Source organism: Pelecanus crispus, chromosome 8 (genome assembly GCF_030463565.1).
Source record: "Pelecanus crispus isolate bPelCri1 chromosome 8, bPelCri1.pri, whole genome shotgun sequence".
Taxonomy (NCBI): domain Eukaryota; kingdom Metazoa; phylum Chordata; class Aves; order Pelecaniformes; family Pelecanidae; genus Pelecanus; species Pelecanus crispus.
This window is the reverse complement of record NC_134650.1, coordinates 8,538,444-8,560,394: the sequence shown is the minus strand read 5'-3', so window position 1 is coordinate 8,560,394 and position 21,951 is coordinate 8,538,444. Positions and strand designations below refer to the sequence as shown.

Here is a 21,951-nt window from a genome sequence, read left to right as displayed (position 1 = left end):
CACCACCTACCTTGGGCCTGGCTGGGGAGGGGCGAGGTCTCTTCTTCACTTCAATCCATGTCTCTGAGTCTAGGTCTGGCAGACTTGCGGACAGGCCCTTGGGCATCGTCTTCAGGTTACTGACCTCCTCTGTTTTGGTGGGGACTGGGCTGGCGGGACGTGGGGAGCCAGGAGCAGACTCTAGAGACAACAAGAGCCACAGGGTACTTTAGAGGGAGGGAGGGAGGCAGCCTGGGGAGTGGTGTACTAAAAGCACCTGACTGCAGAGGGAGTTAGCCGGGCAGCATTGCACACCTTGCGGGACTAGCTAGCATCCAGTGGCCAAGGCTCACCAGCATGTTGCCCACAAGTGCTGGGGGTGGAGGGAAGGAGTGTCCAGTTAAGGCTGTGATACTGGTGATGGCTACAGAGCTCTCCAGATGACTATTGCAGACACACAGAGCCCTAAAGCAGGTGGTGACTCTACTGCTCTTGCAGAAACCTTCCCAAGACAGCCTGGAGCCAGTGCAAACAGATTTTCTCCTGCCTAAGCTAACTCTTACAACAGCACCAAGAAGATCCTCCACTTGGCCTCTCAGGCCCAGCCCTGGGCTCCTGCTAGCCCCCATGGGATGGCGTGACAAGAGCAGGGGGCTGCCCATGAAGGACAGCAGACCCTTTCCCAGCACTCTGTTGACAGCTCCATATCTGCTGCCCCACCTGTGCCCAATATCCCCTCACCCATTAAGGAAAGGTTGGGTTCACGAGCGTCCTCTGCTCTGCCTAGCAGTGGTACAGTGTTTCCAAGCACAGCCAACAGACTTCCAGCAGGACTGACCCTCCCTGAATCCCTTCAGCCCCTGCAGAAGAAAACCCACAGATTTGAGTCTCTTTTGTATTTCCCTATGTACAGAGGCAGCAGCCCTCTGAGGGTCTGAGGACAGAGCCCATACCAGCTCCCACCACCAAGCAGAAAGCAAACAGCAGAGCCCTGTCCTGGGGAATGCTCCTGACTCTCAGGGTCTCAGTCCTACTGCAATACCAACACTGCATCCCACACCTCCCTCCACATTCTCCCAGTGCTGACCTGTCTCTTTCTGGAAGCTTTGCCGGGGCACAAACTCAGGGCAGTTGATGAACTGTGAGAAATCTGTCTGCGTGTAGTCTGCCATAGGAGGGCCAGGCAGAGCCCATTTTTCTGGCTGCTCTTTTCTCCTGATCTTCTCGTCCACGATTTCCACCACCTTGCTGTCCTTCAGAGCCTGGAATCAAGTGATACCCGGTTAACTTAGGGCCCTGCCTTGGCATGCAGAGTGGCTCAGCCCCAGCCCTTCCTCCCTAGGAGGACCAAGAGGAGGAGAGAGCAAGTCAAGGACAAGGACAAGGGGAGACTCCACTTGCATCTCACCTATAGCCCATCTAGAAAACAGGCCTCAAACAGGGGTGGCAAGAAGTAGAACAAGAAGGAAAGTTCATCTTTCCTTGCCCTGACCTTGATGATGAGGCTGATGTCAGTGGTCAGCGCCTGCACCCGGTGGAAGCTGGCGATCAGGGTGATGGGAAGGAAGCCATCTGAATCCATCTTGCGACGCAGGAAGAAGTCTCGCTCCAGGTTGTCCACGCTGAAGTAATATTCTCTGTATGGACAACACGTCAGTGAGAGGCAGCTCCAAGCCACTTTCCTCTGGGCATCCCTGAGGAAATAATCCCCGCCCCCCTTCTGCTACTGCGAGGCTGCAGAGACACAGCCTGGGGAGCCCAGACTTGGGGCAAGCTGGTGCTGTAAGCTGCATGGCACAGAGTCAACACACCTCGGCTCTTACCCTACCCACAGGATTAGCTGCGCAGTCTCTAGGGAGGGCATCTGCGGACATCCCATCACCAACCAACACTCAGACAAGGAGAAGAGGTGGTGCTTACATCTGCCGCTTGATGTAGTCCTTGAGCAGTTCCTGGTCCACGCTGTACAGCTCTGCGCTGCTGATGTTGTCAAAGTAGTAAGTGATGTTGCTAGCGTACTTCTGGGTGCGGGAGCCATCGGAGCCCTCGAATTTCCGGTAGCCATACTGGTAGTCGAAGTGCCCTGTGGGACACCAGTAAGGGTCAGCACAGAGCCCTTGGGATCTGCTAGACGGGCTGTGCTGCCAGGTGGGGCCAGACTCCTGCACAAATAGCTCCCTCTGCACTGTTCCTGGGGCCCCCACGGCAGCCCACAAAGGGGCATCACTGACCCGCATCCCTCATCTCAGCCTTTGCTGCAGAAGGGATCTCAGCAAAGCCTCAACACACCAAGCCAAACAGAGGCCAGGAGCCCTCTTACTCAGGAGCAGCTGGGCAGCCCTGGTGACACATGAAGGCCCTACACTGAAGCTGTGTCAGGGTTAGCACAGACACTGCCCCGCCGAATGCCAGTGCAGATGCTCTTCCCCATCCAGGCCAAGACTCTTGCTTGGCCCTCAACATGACATAAAGCCTACGCAGAGTATCAGCATGCTTCAACTCCTGCATGCAGATGTACTGCAAGGGGCAGAAAACAGGTGGAAGAGCTTAGCCTGAGTAGTGGAAGGACATTTGCCTTTATTAAAATGTTAAGAAGAATTTTGCTTTTATTAAAAAGAGCTCAACTTATCAGCTGGGATGAGCTGCCACAATATTATTCCATATCCCTATGGCACTCTGCCCTCCCCAGCCCACTTTGAAGCCCCAGGTCTCACACACACAGAGCCCTGCATACTTCGGCACATGCCCTGTTGCCTCCCTACTATCACAAGACCACACATACAGTCATCACCTCCTCTGCCACGACCCCGGCCCCTGCCGCGGCCTCGGCCTCGGCCCCGGAAGGTCCCTCGCACAGCTCCTCCCTCGCTCTTCACACTGGAGGTTTCGTCATGGTCCTGCCAGCTGCGCTCGTGCTTGTTGTCCGGGTGCCAGCCTGCAGCAGACGGGCAAGGAGAGACAGGAGGAGGAGTGTTACGGGATGAAGGCACCTCCCTGGAGCAAGCCCACTGCCCCTAGAGCCCTTTGAACACAGGAAGCATCCGCACCACCCCACGCCATGCATGGCGTCAGGGCTTGCTCTGCCCCATGGCTGCGGGGCAGGGAGAACAGGTCCCCAACCCGAGCCCCCACCTTTCAGCTCGCTGCGGTTGTTGGAGGGGTGCCTGTGCTGCTCATTTTGCCGGTTGTTCCGAGAGGCCGTTTTGTCCCTAGGCACCTCTGACTTCATGTCTATCTGCAAAGGGACCCACTTGTGTTTGTTGCCTGCAAAAGGACAGGGTTTGGGTGTGACACAGGTTCAGAGAGCATCTGCTTCCTCCCCCACAGCCCCCTCTTGCCACACAGCCCCCATACATGGAGGAGAGAAAGCCGGGGGCCTTTTGGACCGACCCTGTCCTCAGACATCCCTCCAGGCCTCGCTGGATGCAGAAAGGCTCCGACCAGGACTCTCAGGCATGGAGGGGCATGACACAAAACTCCCCTGTTGCTTCACAGCACTTGTCCTTCCTCTGCCCACCGAGGCTCAGGCCAAACTGAGCCCACGTGTCAACCATGGCAGATGCAACACACAGTCAGGGACTTTTCCATGCCACCACAGAGCACACAAGAGAGGGCAGACTACTGCCATGCTCCCCAGACAGACACACAGATGCCCCTACTTAGGCCCTGCTCCACCTGCTCCCACCAAAATGACACTTTGTCCCAATGAAGCCTGCAAACACCTTTTCGCTGCAGCTGTCCCTGCATTGGGACCATGTCCCCCAGCAAGGCCCCCAGGGAAAGCGGTGGTTGCCACCACCTGGCTGTGGGTCGCAGAGGGGGAGACAGGCTGAGCCCAGGGTACCGTCCCTTCCAGGTCCCGCCTTACCTTTCTTCTTCTGGGCTGACTTCTGGTTGTCATCGTCACCATTCTTCTCCTCCCCAGACTCATCTGATTTGGTTTTCAGGCTCTCTTTGCCGTCACTCCCATCCCCCTTCTCCTGCTCTTTCATGTCTTTCTTGACAGGCAGTTTCCGGAGGGATGGTGCTTTGTGTGGCTGCTAGAGACACACCAGTGCAGGAAAGATGTGAGAGGTGGGAGAAATTAAGAGCTCCAGCTTCTCTGGGCAGACCCCAGCTATCCCGGCAGGAGCAGGAACAGAAGGACCTTGCCCTAGGCCAGGAGCATCCCTGCTCCATGCCTCCCAGAAGGGAGGGGGAAGGGCTTATGTCTGATCAGGGTAAGGGGCTCTACAGATGCTGCAAAGTGCTCGAGCTGAGACACAAGCCCCAGGCACAGAAGGTACTGAGAGGGACTGTCAGGGAGTCCTGGTGCTCCTAGATGGGGGTGTCCTACGAGGGACCGGACTGCTCCAATGGCAAAGGGTGAGTGACCCTCATGCCCTGACAGCCAGCCAGGAGCTGGCAAAGCAGCATCCAAAAATAGAAAGGTTTCAACGACACCCACGTCTGTAGCAGGAAAGGAAGGCCATGCCCCTCGGGCACACCAGGCCATTCTTGCGTGTGTTTTCAGTTTCTCCCATGGAAGTCTTGGCTTTTGCCCAGGCCCCTTCTTGCACTGAGCAGCCCCGAGGACAGCAAGCCTGGGAGCTGCCCTACCTGCTTCACCCAGCCCAGGGGTTTAGACTGGGCTCCAGGCTCCCAGAATAGCACCGAGGGAGGGAGCCCGACACACGGGGCAGCCCTAAAAGGAAATCCCCTGCACCCTGCATGCTATTCCTGGCTGCTTCCACGCTGACACTCAGGACCCCAAATGGCCTGGCTCAGTCAGCGCTCCCAGCACCACAGAGGGACAGGGAGGTCTGCAAGGGCCTTATCCCCCTCACCGGAGCAATTTTGTGTTCTCACCTGGACGCTCTTGTGGGCTATTTCTCCAGGTGTTGGCCAATTTGTGGCATCACCGAAGTCACCAACCTTGTATCCAAAGAGAGAGGTCTCATTAGCACATAAGCTGCGGGTGCCGCTCCCTGCATCAGCAGCCAGAAGCCCTTCCAGCCCCGCTGTCGCAGCCACCACCCACCACTGCCCTGCAGATAGCTGTCCCCAAGAGGTTTGGGGGTGACACCCAAGCTGCATATACACAGCTCCCTCTCCCCACAGGGAGAAAGTCCCATGGGTGACCTTGCATGGCCCCCGAATTAATCCCAAATAACTGCAGACAAGTTTTTGTCTATCAGGTATCATAATGAGGCTGCCACCAGCCCTGTAAGCTACCAGCCTCCCAGTTCCCACCAAACTTTTTGCCCCAGCAGCATCATTTGGCACCAAGTCACCCAAGGTAACTCACTCATCACAGGCAGTGTCCCTTGGACAGGGAAAGCACAGAGCTTTCAGCATCCTACACCCACCTGAACCACCCGCATCCCATTAAAGCTGCCTCCACCTAGTGGCAGGTTACAGCCAGGCCTCACTCAAGCGCCCAACTGCAACCAAGAGCTGGCAACAGCAAAGGGATCACGGTAGTAGAACTGGTGAGAAAATTCAAGCAGGTATCTGATGGTGATGGGAGCTCCCTCGTTCCAGACACCCCATGGCCACATGGGGGGCCCTCAGTGGCTTCTCTGCTGAATAAGTGACCTGGCCACTACCATCATTTCTACCTCTTCCAGGTTTCAGAGGGGACCTTGCAGGACAGAGAGGAAAGGACCCAAACAGCTGCTCAGGTACGTGATGAATCATGGCTGGGCACTAAGTTTAAGATTATCTGGTCACAGAAACTCCTCCTTGCCCCTGTGGGGTTATTACTTCTAAAATTAATTTGGAGGGACCAAGTCCCCCATGAGATTATGTCTCTACATTCAAGTGACACGCTCCTCTCCCCAGGAGGCAGCTTTCCTGGGAAAACCACGTCCAGTGCAGGGCTGTGCCTATTTCACAGACAGGAGCACCTTCAATCCCCAGGGCCCTCCTCTTCCCAGGATGGAACAGATAAGGAAAGTCATATCAAGTTTCAGACGCATCTTTACTGGCTGCTGGGAGCCAACACCAGCATCCCATGTCCCTAGCTGTGCCCCAGCTGCATGCAACATCCTCAGAAGCAATTGTCCTTCCATCACTTGTTGATCCCCTGGAACAGATTGCCCTGGTTCCTCCAAAGGAGTCTCTTTGTTTGAAATCAATTACCCTGGCTCTCTATGTGCCAGTAAAGAACAGATTGCACAGGGAAGAAAGGACCTGCGGGCACAGTGCTCTATCACACCACCCACCCTGTGTGCTCTGCAAAGCAGGGCACTGGCTAACCCCACAAGGGACTTGGGGTGTCCCTAGCATGGGGGGAGAGGCTCTCCACATCCAGCACTGCGCTCCAAGTGTCTTGCTGCAAGAGGGGAGGTGAGAAGGTCTCCCGTAGCCTAGTTGGGCAGAAAACCAGTCCAGGCAGCATGCAAGACCACTAAAATGCTGAAGAGCAGATGGAGAATCAGGATGTTCTTCTCCATGCTCTTGGAAGCAGCCAGGCCAGCACGTCAACCCCTCCACAACCAGGCTTGCGAAGGAAGTGATCTGCTCACCAGACCTTCAAGATGCTCATGGAGCGCTGACAACTGCAGCAGAAGCTGAAGGCCAGATAGGGAGGTGGTAGGCACAGCCTTACCTTGCTTCCTTTCCGCTGTCTTGGGTTGGCAGCCCTCACCACTTTCGCAGGAGTCGTATGTTCTGCAAGAGGAGGAGAACAAAACTGTTAAAAGACACAGCTGAGGGTTGTGGAAGCATTACTTCTGAAGGGAGGCAGGTGGGAAGCAAGCCAGCTCCCCCTTCAGCAGAGGAGGGCTAAGAGGAGGTGGTGAACAGAAAACAGAGCCAGCTTGTGATCTGGGTCTCAGAAGGGCCCCATGAAGATCAGAAGATTCCTGATCAATCCAGCTGGACAAGAAATGGACCTTTAACCCCGTCCTGCTGCAGGAAGGCACTCCTTGACTTAGCTCAGCCCTCCCCACTTGGCCTTACCAGCCAGGGAGGAGGGGTGGTGAGCAGTTCAGCTTGCTCTGTAAAGCACCACGCAGAACTTGATCTGCTGTTATGCACAGCAAAACAAACATGCCCTTGAACAGGCAAGGCCCATCAATGCACCGACGTGGCTGGCCCTCCCCAGGGAGCAGAGGAGGGCTCTGACGGAGGGACACGCAAGCCTGCAGCACATGGGCACTGCATGTCTCGTGCTTTGATCTACAGTGCATCCCAGCACGGGGCGGCAAGTTCATGACAGGGAATGTACAGAGAGAAGGAGCCAGATCTGGGAAGTGCCTAAATCCTGCTACAGCCAAAAGTATTTAGGCACTTGAGTGCCTCTGGGGCATTTTAAAGTATCAGCGTGCAGCTGTTGGGGTTCACACCACCATGGACCTCACACAAGACCTGCAGCAAGTCAAGACCTCAGCCCCACCATGACCCGTCTTGGCTCCTGCTCACACACCACCTCCTTGCAAGCATAAAAAGAAATTCGACTTGTCTTCTCCCTCCCAGGTTTGGCTGCAAGGTCTCCAGATCAGGAGCAGGCTCATGCAGGGCACACAGAGTCCAAGAGAGCAGCACGCTGCTGCCTAACACAAACCATCTCCGTGAGGACCACATACAAGGGTCTCCTCCACAACAGCGGTGCTTGGCAGGGAAAGGAGAGCCCGCTGGCCCCTGCCTTGAGAGGCAGCCCATGCCAGATGCCACACAGCCATCAGGAGCAAGCATTTCTGCTGACTCCGCTGGCTTTGTTTCAAAGAAAAGCATCCCAGACTGGGTTGGGGGGGTGAGGGTGGGAGGGAGGTGAAGAGAAGAGCCCTGAGGCACAGCAGAGGCTATCTGGGGATGCCCCAGGAAAAACCCCGAACAGCCTACCCAGCTCCACTCAAAGTTGGCTTTGATCTCCTGTGTAAGGCAGGACAACTTTGCCTAGATGATCAAAACCGGTCCCCTTCCTAGCCTCGAAACCTGTGATTCATCCTGCCGGCCCAGCCTTGTTCAGAGCTGGAGGCTTTGAAGTGTCAGTAAGGCAGAGTCAGACATGGCATGACGGAGCAACGTTCGGTTCCCTTCCCCAAGGCTTCTGCGTGGAGATTTCACCCCTGGGAGAGACCAAGCTCTCAGCTGGATCCCCAAATACTCCCCTTTCCCCGCACCACCTCCCCAGCCCACCGGCACTGCCTCCCCCCATGAGCAGCGGCAGTCCCACGTGTCCCTCATTTATTCCACACGCACCTCATTGAGAATCCCGGTTCACATGGCACAAAGCTTGCCACGAGGCTTTTAAACTTTCCTGCTAGCGTAGGAAGAGCAAGCGCTTTCAGAACAGCCCCTAAAATCCTCCACTCAACACCCACAGATGTCACCAACCAAATATAGCTTTAAAAGGCACCACGTGCTACAGCACAAACGTGCAGCCAGCCCAGTTTTCCACAGGTACGGAGCACCCCTGCCTGCTCTGACAGCACCAACATGCCTGGCACTGAGGAAAAAAATAACTGAACTTGCTCTGCAGCCTGATTAGGCACCGATCTCTGGCTGGGGGAGAGCAGGGCTCCCTCTCACTGTGAGCATCTCACCTGGGTGCCTGCTCCCACTGCACCGCAGCCCTGGGACTCATGGCAATGGCATCCAGCCCTTTCCTCCAGCTGATTCAGCTCAGGAGCCTCACGGCCATAGATGCACAGATGTTCTTGTACTTTTTTGGGGACCAGTCAAAGAGAAGCCCCCTCACAACCTCTAGTGAAAGAGGACGCAGGGGCACAGGCTGCAGGGGTGGGTGCCATGGACTCCATCATCTTTGCGGGGGAGGGAGGAGATTGTTTGAAACAAGTTCTGCTGCTTTCCTTATCTGCAAGATAGGAACAGGGATCCCTTATCTAGCTGAGGTGCTGAGAAGACTAATTAGCATTTGCAGAGCACTGCGGAAGACAAAACACAAAGCAAAGCAAAGCTGCAGCCTGGCAGGGAGGCTGCTCCAGGGAGTGCAACCAGGCCAGCGCTGCGGCGGGGGCTGCAGGCAGCTCTCGCCAGCATGGATGGAGTCGAGATCTGCAAGTCGTGGTGGAGACTGCTCACACCAAGGCAGGAGACCGAGGGGGTGTGACTGTGCCAGCAGATAGACAGACACACCATCTGCATTGCCAAGAGCCACGGCAAGCAGAAACTGTGCACTCCTGGCACCCCCCAGGGCACACCAGCCTAACCAAGGGCCCCAGCTCCAACCCATCAGCGATTTGGTAGTCAAGCCCCTGGACACAACAAACCCAAAACTGCTCTTCATGTTCCCTCAGAGACTCTAGCAAATTCAAGTGATTAAAAAAACCCAACAAAACAAACAAACCCAAACCCAACCCACCCAAAACACATTTAGGCTAATCCAGGTGCTCAGGCTTCAGAATAAAACCTTCCTACAAGGACAGAAACACATTTTGTGCACAGCTGAAAAGACCCCCTGCCAAACTCTGCTGCCCTTCATCACTGCATCAACCTGGGAAATAGGGAGCAAGCGGGTGCTGCTCACCACCACACAGGAGCTCAGAACAAGCAGTGCTACCGAGGGATACTAGATACTGCCCTGGTTGATAGCCGAGTCCTTAAAAGCTGCTGACAGATGTCTCGGACCTCCTAGCATTTCACAAACCTCCTTCTGCATTTATCTGGCAGCAGTAAGTAATTTTCAGGTGCACTAGCACCGCCTGACTGCCCCCGCCCCCCCAAAAAAACAGGACCCCTCCATGTGAGGGGACAAACAAAACAGCTGCAGCAGGACCCAGGGCTTCAGTGGTGTGAGACTGGCAAGGGGACAGCGGGCAGGGAAAGAAGGAGAGGCCTTGTCGGCAGCCACAGAGCAGATGCTGGCACAACCAGGAACAGAAAAGCAGGTCTTGAGTTTTGATCTGCTGCCTGCAGCCAGAACCAGATCATTTGCCCATGGGGTTGCCCAGCCAAGAGGAGGTTATTTCTTAACAACCAAGGGAACAAGGCACAGGTGGGAGCACTGTGGCCCCAATGCCAGTATTGCAAACACCTCCCATGGCTGAGGCACAGCCAAAGCATTCACCAGCTTTCGATGCTCGCTCCCCAATGCGCCCAGTGAGCACCAAGAAGGGCAAGGCTGTGCAGACACCTTGTGCTTTCCTTCCAGCCCGCAGCTGGCTGCGGCACAGCAGCCCTCAAGGCAGGAAGCTCATGGGGGCAGCCAGGTGAGCAAACACCTTGCACCTGGAAGGAGATGAGACACAGCACAAGGGTCAGACAGCCAGGTCAACAGCAGGTCCACAGCTATGTGCCCCCCTCCCCAAGAGGGACATGTGCCATAGGACCACTGTGCTCAGCCTAGAGACATATTTACTGCCTTACCTGGGGAAATCAAACACAATGCCTGATGGCCTGGTTCCCTGCCTTTTCTTACGTACAGTGCAGCTTGTAATGGATTTTTAGAGAAGGTGAAAGAAGAGGTGGAATAAATCTGCAGGGCTGGGCAGAGACCTGGTGTTCTACAGCAGAAATACCTGCACCTCTAGCAAGAAAGCTGTAGTGCCCGCTCCTGGTGTACCACTCATGCAATGCAGACAAGGGCTCAGAGCACCCCAGCACCAGCTGGGACAGCCTCAGAGGGCAGCCCAGGCTCCCAGCAGGAATGCAGAGTCCTCGGTTCCGGCATGCACTCTGTCCCTGACACAGCACACCCCTCCTTCCCTGGCAGCCAAGTCAACAGAAAGGAGCCGGCCTGCCCCCAAGCCACTCCAGCACACAGCCTGGCACCTAGCAGAAACTGCTGATGAAGGAGGTTTTGAAGCCAAGAGCATGGACTTTGTGCTGGAGAGGCTGAGGCAGGGGCGCATGCTCCGCGTCGCAGGTCCTCCTGGGGCTGGAAGAGCCAACTGGTATCCCCAGTTTCCCTGGAGCCCTGGCAGGAGCCCCAGGGCACCACACAGAACAGCCAGCCATGTGCCCAGCGGTCCAACGGGGTCCATTTCACCACTCAGGATCCACTTCACCACTCGACAGTCTCCAAACGATCCTCCCTCCTCCCCGGACTCTGTGGAATGGTCCTGGTGCATGAGAGGACTGCAGCTCACACCCAGTGCTCCGGGACAGCCACACCAGCAATGCTTCTTCGAAGTCTCCAGGTGAGGAGGAGCAAGTGCAGCTTGGGCAAGGGTGAGCTGGGCCCTGAGCAGGTTGGGGGTCTGGGCAGGTTGCAAGTGAGAGGGGGGAATAGTGCCCCAGCCAAACTGACACAGCAAGGAAAAGGTACCGCATTAACCTCCTGAGAAACCAAAGGACACTCAGGTATGACAGCTTCTGAGAAGAGTAAAGATAGAAACCATTAGACAGCTTACACCTAAGAGAACTACTACTCGCTCACACTATTTGTACATACACTCTCATTGTCCAGGCACCAACAATCAGCCCAGGGATTAGCCATTTCCCCCAGAGGTAGCTAGCTCCTTCAGCATCTTTACAGGAGAGCAAGAGAGTCCCTCCTGGGGTAGAGCGCACAGGACAGATGTGGTGGGACAGCAGTGAGCTGCAAGGCAATTCCCACAAGAAAGAGGGACCCGGCGGGCAGCCAGCCACAGGCAAGCCTGCCAGGACCCTGCTGTGGCTGCAAGAATCCCCTTGCTGGTCCCAAAGGAGACCTGGGGAGCCAACAGAGAGCAACTGCACGAAGGTGTCTCCCCACCTTGCCAATGTGGGAAACTCAGGGCGTCAACCCTGTCTCTGTCCTTCCTCCAGGTCTCAAACAAGCTCTCTCCCAGGGCAGCCTGATCCACATAGCAGCAGGGGCAAGACACTGATTCAGAGGCTCTCCCGTAGCACCCATCACTGCCCATGCACTCAAGCTCCACAACGTGGAGTTTGAGCCTGACTGAGCCATCAGAGGACACAGCTGGTAAAGCTTCATGCCCACCAACACCACACCTTCTCCAGAGATGTTTGCAGGATCAGTCCTGCAGGCCAAATGTGATCCAAGCCAACAACAGCCTTCCCCCTCCCACCAGCAGCCTGCCAGCTACGGACAGTGCTGAAGGTTTTTCTTGTTGAGAGCCCATCCCAAGGAGAACCTGCCTGCAGTTACAGGCAGAGAAAGCCCTGACGGCAAACACTTTTGCCCACCATCCAGGGCTTCTGCACCCGTTTCTTCATCAGCAGGACAGCAGCGGTGGGCAACACATCCTTACTGTAACAGGGCTGGGAAGCATGGGCAGACAGGAACACTCAGCACAGGGGAGCAGAGGGGACCTTGGTCTCCCCAGGGAGTGATTTGGTAGCACCCCTCTGTGCAGAGAGAGGTGCAGATACCCCCAGAGACCAAGCAGCAGCTTCCACTTCTCCCTGCCTCCCAAGGAGCTGGTCCCAGCACCAGCCTCAGCCATGTCAGAGCTAATGCCTGACTGAAATGGGAAACGCTTGCCTCTGCAGCTCCACACACAAGTGTAAAAGCCTGGGATTTATAGCACTGACTGCTTGGCACGCTCACGTTTTGCCGAAGACCTCATATGATACACAAAACCAGCAAGGGTGAGGGCAAACTGGGCATGCAGACTGCACCTCCTCTAGGTTTGCGACATTTTATGGCTCTACCACACACCAAATCACGGTTGTAGCTGGAGGTGAATGCATGGAGGTGGAAATCAAGGGAGCACTGCGATGGAAGTCCTCCCAACAGGTTTGAGTGAGACGCTAGCGCAAGGACATCTTCCAGCATAAAGGAGTCTGTGTTTCCACAACAGGGGCTCCCACCCGCTCCTGGGGACTGCGGAGAACCACAGTTGGTCCTACTGCTTGCAGCACAGAGTCTCGTGGCTCCCAGCTGGCAGTGCAGCACCTGGCCTTGTCTACAAAGGTAAGAGGAATATTTGCAACACCTCTGCAATATCAGAAGTTTCTTACACATGAAAGAAAAACTGCTGTAGAATGGGCAAGGTCAGGACCAAGCAGAAGACTGGATCCTTAAGCTGCATGGTTGAGCGGGATTCAGGCTTGTAAAGCATGTGGGAAGCCTGTTCAGCAGGAGCAAGAGGCAAGCTGCAGGCACCGTGGCTCAAACCCTTCCAAGCAATTTTCTGCAGCTCCTCAGCAGACAGCTCCACCTTACAAGCCCTACTGTAACAGCAAAGGAAGCAGGGAGCTGCCTACACTTCTCTGCAATGTAAGCTCTGCAACTGCTGCAAAGATCACTCACTAAAAATAACTTCAAAAAGGGCATCTGACAGCTCTGCAGAGAGCATGAGAACACTCCCACCTGGGTGTCCTAGGCAGGCTCCGAGAGCTCAGGAGTTTGCCCTGGAAAAGCACAGGGAGAGGCCAGGGGTACAGGCAGGTTCAGTACAGCGTGCCGGGGGAGTGCCGTCACAGGCTGGGAGCGTGGGCACCTGAGTTACATTCCCAGCTCTGCAAGCCCTCACATCCCTCGGCTGATATTCCCAAGACAGCCCTGGAGCAGGGGGAGGTAAAGCAGCTCAAGACACTCACAGAGCCTGTCTCTGCTGACAGCACCCTACAGGCAGCACAGACACCTTCAGAGCAAGCAGGGGCACCAGGTGTAACACAGCCCTGGTCACAGGGAGCTGACAAACAGTATTGCTTTTTAAATGCAGGTAACTCTTACAAGCTCTTGCGCACACAAGTTATCTGCAGGGTTTGACTTTTATTTCCGGGGCAGGAAGGGTCTGGACAATCTTTGCATAAGCCTCCTCTCTGTAGCCTCCCAGTCCAAGACAAAAACGCTTCAACTTGTGGCCAAGCTACACTCTGGAAGGAGCAGGTTAAGTAACACCGATGGGCATTTCTAACGTTAACAGCAACAGCGAGGGCACCGTGGATTCTTCCTGGCACAGATGGCTACTATTAAAGGCAGCAAATGAACTCTCTCAAGGGCGAGTGACATCTTTCCACTGCCTTTTCAAGCAAAGCTCTTCCCCGAAGAGGATTTCTAGGAAACTTTTGAGACACAATCCACACTCATGCACCGCACTGATCCCTGAGATGCCAGGCTCAAGCAGAACAAGATGGCACAGGACCCCCCCCCCCCCCCCCCCCCCCAGTTTTCTAAGGAAAACCAAGCCCTAAACTAAGGGGTCTCTGCTGGGAAAGCCAGTGGTTCCCAGACCCCAGGAAGCAGTGCACTGGGGACGCAGCCAAGGTCACCCAGCTGACCAGACTCCAGAAACTGTCAAAACCAGGGAGCTGGGCTGGCTCAGGCCCCCACAGTTGCTGAGCCACCCTGCCCTCCCTGAGCAGGGAGAAGGGCAGCCATCACCCCACCACCCCTGCGGGAGAGGATCCTCCAGCACCAGTGCCTGACCCGGCTTGTCTGGTGCAGACAAGTCTCCAGCTGGCAGAGCGCTTAGCCAGCAATTCCTCTGCCATCATGGAGGAGAAAGGCCTCTGAGGACACCTGCAAACACTCTCCGTGGGGTTAAATGGTTCAGAGAGAGGGGCTGGAAAAGCCAGCAGCGCTCCTGGGCAAACGCCGCATCAGCCCGTCACCGGCGGGCTGGGGCCCCTGAGAAAAGGCACAAGTTGATCCAGCTGCAGCAAGAAGACCTCGGCGCTGGGAGAGGAGGGTGCCCGAGGCAAGGCTGCAGGGGCCTGGGGGCATGCAGGCAGGCCAAATCATGGGGGAACTGGAGGGTCAGGCTCTCCTCCAAGCCAGCTCAGAGACCAGCTGACAGTTCATGACCTAAAAAAAAAAAAAAATCGGTGGTGGGAGAGAGGGAGGGGTGACATGAGCGGGAACTACAGGAGAGCAAGGACAGACACACAAGGCATGGCAGGACTCACGACTCCTTATAAAACACAGAACGAAAAAAAAAAACCCAAAAAAACAACAAACCCCAACCCACTCACCTTTGGGGGCAACTGATTTGCAAATTAAAGGGGGGTGTCCACCCTCCAGGAGGGACCAGGAGCAACTTCCTCCGCTCCTGCTTACCCCTGCTGCACTGCTCTGCCTGTTTTGCCAGGCTCTAATGAAAAGCTAGTTAACAGTTAATTATTACCCATTCAGACACACGATCCCCTACTCTGACCGACTGCCGGCTGGGAGGGATAAGACAGTCACGTGATGCAAAAATCCTGGCCTTATGAAAGCACGGGCAACTATATTTAGTTGGAAAAACGATGACCTAGCGAGCCCGCCCCTCCCTGGCCCCCCCTTGGAGGAGCCGACATGCCACCTCCGGACATCCTACCTCCACGGCACCCAGGAAGTCCCTCATCCAGCCAGAACCTGTAACACCGAGACGGGGATGCCCAGCATGGAGCAAGCCTGGTGTGCCCGTGGGCCGTCCCAGGGGTCCAGACCAGTGCGCAGCTTGGGCTGGGGGGACCTTCCCTCCCCATCCTCAGCGCTGTGCAGCAGGTCACCTTGTCAGCAGCGAAAGCTGATAAGCACCAAGAGCAACAAACAGGGCCCAGCCCAAGGTCCTGGCCCTTATCTTGAAAACAGGAGGCACACTAGGAACCTGACCAGTGTGACCAGTGCAGGGGTGGCATTCAGCAGCAATGGCTGGCCTGCCAGCCTCTGCACGCCCAGGGCTGGCAATGCTCAGAGCTGGCGATGGGAAGTTTGCCTCGCCTCCATCAGCCACCCCTCTTTCTCTGCAGGGCGGCTGGGTGAATTAGACAGACACGGCCATGCTAAGAACAGAGAGGGAGCAAAGGCAGCCATGCAGCAGTCACACACGTGTGCGTGTGCCACCACCGCAGAGAGAAGGTCCCAGAAAAAAGGTGTGCGGCAACAAAAGCCAAGAGCATCGCCCGCACACCCTCCCACCGCAGCCCTGCTCCCCCTCCCACCGCAGCGGAATAGCTTCAAAGGGGAAAAAAAGAAAAAAAAGCCCAAGGAGCAGACATCATTAATCTCTTGTCATCAGCGGAGGGGTGCTCTCCGCCCACATCCCACTGCAGCCGATGAGACAGCACAAGCAGCAGTGCCCGTAGCACGAGCGAGAAGAGGTCACTGCGTCGCTGCCAAACCCAGGGCATCACACTGATGCAATCCCTTTAATGGCCGTCAGCCTCTTCTGCAGCTCTGCAGCTGCATCTGGGAACTTGGAAGCTGACAAAACCCTTCCTGGGAAGCATCTGGTACCTCTCACTGTAAATATTTAACAACAAAGAGATGGGAATTGAGAGCCAAGTGCCTGCCACGAGACCGTCCAGCTCTACACATTCGCACTGTCTAGAAGGGGACGGTGTGGCTCCCACCGCCTGTGCCAGCGGAGGGGGACGAGGGGTTGTACAAGGCAAAGGTGCACACTCTGCACAAAACATGCCTCTGGAAAACCTATCATCTCAAAGAAGAGAGCCACAGACTGGGTTTCTAGAAAGGAGACCATGAGGTAATTTAAATAGCATCATTCTTAGTTCCTCCCCGCTGTGATTCCTGTACCCGACTTTGGCTACTTTTGCAGAGGAATCTCTGCAGGACCAGCATGTCCCTTGCGCAGTGGCCACTTGCAAAGTGACCGCTAGACCTCACCCTTGAAGCCCACACCAGATCAGCTGCAAACCTGCCTCCCCGACTGCGTACGACAAAAGGAAAACGAGCAGCAGCTCAGTTTGCAAGGCCAAGGAAGACAAAGCCACCACCAGGCAGAAATCCAGCCCCATCTCTTGGGGCAGGGGAAAGCAATAGCCATTTGGTGGTAGGACCAGGTGCAGCAAACATTCCCAGGAATTTAGGGAGACCAGACCTAGGTCACTCACTAAGCAGGGTGTCTCCAGAAATGAGCTGAAGAAATCCTACAGTCCCATAACCACCTGGATTAAACTAGGCACGGGTATGGGAGCTTCCTCCCATTGGTGAATCCAGAGCATTAAAACCATGACAACAACAAGGCAGCCAAATACCCTTGCAATCTTTGAGAGCAGGCAGAAAGGCTCCTTTTTTGCTACTTAAGGATTACTGTATCTCAGCTGAGCTGATTTCAGGGCATGGTCTCCAAGCACAACAAACATCCTCCTCACTTATGCCCCCCACCTTAAGCCAGATGCAGCAAAATTCAAGATTTTTCTAAATAACTTTGATATAACAAATGCTGCCAGCTTCCTTCCTGGGTGCACAATCACGTGGATCCTGCTGCATAAACCACTCTCTCCAATCCAGGTAATTCCAGTGCTACAGGTGGCTGCCTCCCCTGCCTCAATACACAGAATAAAAGAGTAAAAACACCCTAATCAGAGTGAGCCTTCCCAAAGGAGTCAGGAATACCTAGCTACAAAAGAGTGCAACACAGCATTTTCTCTCCTAATTTAAAGATCCATCTCCCCTCCTTTTCTTTATAAAGGATTAAAAACTGCTTCCTTCCAGTGAGAGCATCACCCACATCTCTTTAGTGAAAACTTCATAGCATTTAATTGAAAGTGGCATTTATTACTCAAGAAAGGTATCTTAGCCATTGCTGACAATTCTCCAAAATGATCAGCTCAGGGCACAGCAGAAGATTATAAAATCAGGAGTAGTGAGACCAAGACAGAGCATTACTTGCTGCTGTGTTGAACACCAGCGCATCCACAATGGCATCCTGCAGTCAGCTCTGGTCTCTGCACTTCAACAAGGGCACAGCAGTGTTACAGACGCACAGAGAAAAGCAATTAAATTGCCCAGAGGCAGCTCCTTAAGAGGTCAGACTAAAAAGGCTGGGATCCTCCACTGCTGAGGAAGACTGGCTGCGGCATACGATACCAGGATGGCACCTCCTGACCAACTGGAACCAGGAACAGCACACGAAGCTAGCAGGAGATCTGTTTAAAGTAAGTAGAAGTATTTCTTCAAATAGCAGGCAGCAAACTTCACCACTCCATGTGGCAACAAGTCCTGGGACGTGGACAGCATCAGCAGCCTCGCAGAGGGTTTAGATGTTCACGGCCAACACATCCACAGAGATCCGGGTAGAGATGTGCCCTCACAGCCCTCCTCTAACAGCAGAAGTGGGGAGTATAAGATTCCGTCCCTCTGCTCTGTCACCACATCACCAAGCCCAGCACCACATCTCTCAAGGGTGTTGAAATCTCTCCACTTTCCACCTGAACTCCAGATCACAAGGTTTGAAGTGGCTTCTTCTGAAAAGCACCCTACAGCTGCCAAATCCTAGTCGCTGCATGTGGGAGAGGACTGAGGAACTGCTCTGCTAGACAGAAGGAAAGTCAGTCACCTCTCTCCGAGAACAGCTTTATTTCCAAATGCTGTTAGGTAACCAGGACACAAACACTGCCGCCCTTCCACCTCCATAGCGCTTGCACGTGACACCAGGCTGAGGGCAGAACGCCTCCAGCATCCATACGCTAACAAGCGGGAACATGCTTTGGGGCATGCTACAGCTGCTCTGCCTACAAAATGGCTGATTTTTGGCTCAGGCTCCCCACCCATTCCAGTCCCAACTCTGTTACCACAACTCAGCATCCTCCATCACTATGCTAACCATTTCCTTGGGCAGGAAGAACAACGGACTTCTCACCAAGAGGGAAAACCAGCCATACAGACCCACCTGGCCTTACAAGATTAACCTTAAAAAATAGGCACTGACATAGATATTGGAGTCCTGGTGATTTGCAGTAACAGACTTGAGCAAACTGACTCGTTAAACAACCTCAGCAATGAAAGGGAGGTGAGGGAGTCACACACGACAGCCTCAGGAGCACACAACAACTCTGACGCTAGGAGCAGGTATGCTCCAGGCAAGCCTGCTGCCCCCTGTCAGTGGTGCTACCCTGCCTTTGCCTGCTGCGTTCACAATTCACTGTGTTTTGAGATATCAGGGCTTCCAGATACACTTAATACATGGGAAGAAAAAGCATGGCACCAGCTTTAAGGCTTTTCAGGAGAAGGCATGAGAAAGGACTGTGCGCTGTCCCATGCGGCTACCATTAAGAGGAATCCTGTTTAAGCTTTCACTTATCTCCTTAAAAATATAAAATTGTAAAAAGCTCCCAAGCTCTGTAGATAATGTTTTCTGCAACACTATTGACATGTAACATGCACTTACTGAAACACTATCATCTGCTGCAGACACACACTCATGCCCCACCCTGGAGGCAGCTGTGGAGGTCCCCAACCAGGTGGAGAGCAGAGAATGGAGTTGTGCCAAACAGAGGACATCTGAGTCTGCAGCACAGGCAGACAAGACCCAGCACCTGATGAAGGCAGATCTTCAGCAGGGTGGAGAAAAGCCTCTTCTGAGCTCAACACATGGAAATATACTTTTGCTCCTTCAAAGCCAGTCTTAATATTTCACTCTCACACATGTTCTGAAAGCAAGAAAATCATGAAAGACTTACAAATGGGTTGGGTTACTACTTGGGTCCCTTCTCCAACACCTACAGAGTCATCTTCTGCAATGCTCCAGTGGATCTAGTTATATACCATGGCCTTGTTAGCTGGCTAGAGCTCTGGAAACACATACACATTCATGACTTCCAGCTGTCTGTTCAGTTCATGAAGTCAAATTACACTGTCTCCAATGTTACACCAGACCACTCAAAACCAGTGAGTTATTTTTACTGAAATCAGCTTTCAGACAATGGAGCTGATTTCCATACTTCCAAATCCTGATTACACAATGCCTCCACAATCAGCAGCAAATTATCCTCATGCTATCACGTGAACTGGAGAAATGTGATCCCGTGTAAAGCCAAAGATGCAGGTAGGAGGTGGATATAGTGACATGTCCGAGGTTGCACAAGGCCAAGCCAGTCATTGACCCCCATTTCCAGTGCCTTTGCTATGGAACATCTCCACAAGGGACTACAGCTCTGAGACAACAGGATCTTACTGACTTGTTTTGGTATCACTGGGTAAAACATAAATGTTTCCTTCAGTCTTGGCACTTCCAACAACATCAACTTGGATGAAGAGCCCCTGGCAGCTTAGGAAAGGCAAGAATTGAGATCATGAGTACCTGCTTTTAAAAACTACATCGCTTTTCTGATTTGGGACCTCCATCCAGAGTAGCCTCCCCAGGAGCCCAATCCTCTTCTGAAGGGTCCCTCCTGGCGAGGCTGCACAGACTACTGGGGCCAGGAAGTCATCATCAGTCTTGCACTGATGGCAACGCAGCGTGTATCCCGGTTGTCATTAACAGCGATACTCAGCAGCAGCACACAAACTAAACAAGCCAAGGGGGAAGTCTGCAACTTTTCAAAGTACTGCAAATTGAGACATACATCTTCAGGTTCATGGACACATCAAGCTGTATACAACTAATATACAGACTAACAGCAGCAATTCCGAGTTACATTTGCATCTTGAGATGTCAATGTTTTCAGTTACGTGTGATGATCAGGACCTACAAGTTCCCAAACTCTTTTACCCAGACACTCAAATTTGCCATGCTACAAAGTAACCTTCCAGCAGCTGTAGTTATCACTACATGAAAGCATAAAACATGTCACTGCCATACAGGAATGGCCAAGTATTAGAGGGGCTTTTTTTGTTTGGTTTTTTTGGGGAAGGTTTTTTGGTTTGGGTGTGTTGGTTACATGTGTTTGGTTGGTTTGGGGTTTTGGTGTTGGTTTTGTTTTGGTTTGGGTTTGCTTGTTTGTTTTGTTTTTTTTTTTTTTAAATAAATGTCTGTTACATATTCCTTTCTTCTAAATCTGGTTAGTGCTGACTCTGCAGAAAGAGAAGTGCAGGGAAGGCATGGGAGAGAGAGGAAGAACTCCATTTTTAATTAATACATACCAGACTGGCCGTCAGCTGGAAATATATCTGTAAAAGAAAAAAAAAGGAAAAAAATCAGTATTGGTTGCAGCTGGAGTGAGAATCATATTTAAAAGGTCCCTCCTCTCTTGATTTGTTTGCTTTAGCTAAACAGAGGAAGTATTTTCTTAGTATCCCAAGTTAAACATCAATCCAGCTTGGAACCCAGCTCAATTCAACCACTTGTTGTGAGAAAGATTTTGAAGGAGACAATGTTTACCTGAACGTATTGCTCTCATAAACAACTTTCTATATTGGCTTCTAGCAGGCAGCAGTGAGGAATAAAAAGCTCATGAGATGTACAAAGCTGCACACAGTGAGCTAGTCGGTGGCACCCCCATGCTCCCCTGGCCAGCATTATCAAATGGAAACGTGCACAGAGAGCATCTAACATGGTGACCAGCCGGGGAGCGCAGGTGGCAGCCAAAACAAAAAGCAAAATGAGCATTTTCCTGATGCTTCTTGGTTTTCATAGCCACAAGGGACATCAACAGCTGTGCCTGGCTCCAGCACGGCACCTATACCAGAGAACGGGCAGCCAGAAGTATACACCCATCACCCAAACAGGCACCCTGTGCCTTGGCACATCATCCATCTCCCCGGGGGAATGCCTTCGCCTTCCCATCTCAGGTGGCTCTTCCAGCAAGCACAGCCCATTGTGCAGAGCTGCTGGAGTCTGGAGAGTTTCAGATCCTGGAACAGATAACTCAATCTTCCAACCCCCCAGGCTCTTTCCAGTTAGAAGTACAGGTCCTTCTCCTAATGGACCCAATTTATTGCTGGGAGGAAGACATTCACTGAAGTAGCTAGGAAGGATCAGATGAAAGATTCATTCTTTTGAGGAGCACGCAGCACAGCATGTGTGGAGAAACCCTGTGGCTAAAGGCTCCCCAAGAAGCTATGAAAACAGCACTTTTGAAAGAGCAATACACTATGTTTTCTTCAAGGAATGTGTAAGAGGGGGAAGGGAAGCTGCCAGCAAGCCAAGGTCCTCCTAGGACAGAGGGAGGCCCCTGGCTCCTGCTTATCAGCTGCCCAAAACACACATTCTGCTGAAAAGTCACAAGAATTGCAGCAAGGACTACCCCTTGAACAGGGCAATGCTCTCTGGCCTGGGCTCAACCAATGCAGAAACAGCAAAAACACGCCTCTACCAAAGAGCTCCTACTTCTCTGCCTTTGACAGTGCACCATGTTCAAGGCATCCTCAGGCAGAGACGCTTTCATCCCACGTATGAGCGGCAGAAGCAAGAGGGGGGGATATCAAAATTCCCTCCAACATTACGCAGTTATGGTCTGTGGCCA

At 53.5% G+C, this 21,951-nt stretch overlaps 1 protein-coding gene across 3 annotated transcripts in view; it reads right to left on the bottom strand.

Moving 5' to 3' along the window:
* LARP1 (La ribonucleoprotein 1, translational regulator) overlaps positions 1 to 21,951 on the bottom strand; it is a 43,420-nt gene that overhangs the window by 5,834 nt on the left and 15,635 nt on the right. The window contains exons 2-10 of one of the 3 annotated variants that reach the window (XM_075714797.1): positions 6,572 to 6,633; positions 4,828 to 4,893; positions 3,848 to 4,016; positions 3,064 to 3,243; positions 2,762 to 2,914; positions 1,900 to 2,062; positions 1,472 to 1,616; positions 1,067 to 1,241; positions 11 to 180 (exon numbers count right to left, since the gene is read on the bottom strand). In XM_075714797.1, the coding sequence (XP_075570912.1) occupies positions 11 to 180; positions 1,067 to 1,241; positions 1,472 to 1,616; positions 1,900 to 2,062; positions 2,762 to 2,914; positions 3,064 to 3,243; positions 3,848 to 4,016; positions 4,828 to 4,893; positions 6,572 to 6,633 (1,283 nt within the window). Of the gene's footprint in view, positions 1 to 10; positions 181 to 1,066; positions 1,242 to 1,471; positions 1,617 to 1,899; positions 2,063 to 2,761; positions 2,915 to 3,063; positions 3,244 to 3,847; positions 4,017 to 4,827; positions 4,894 to 6,571; positions 6,634 to 21,951 lie in introns of those variants that run through there. The other 2 variants (XM_075714798.1, XM_075714799.1) reach the window with 2 other exon arrangements.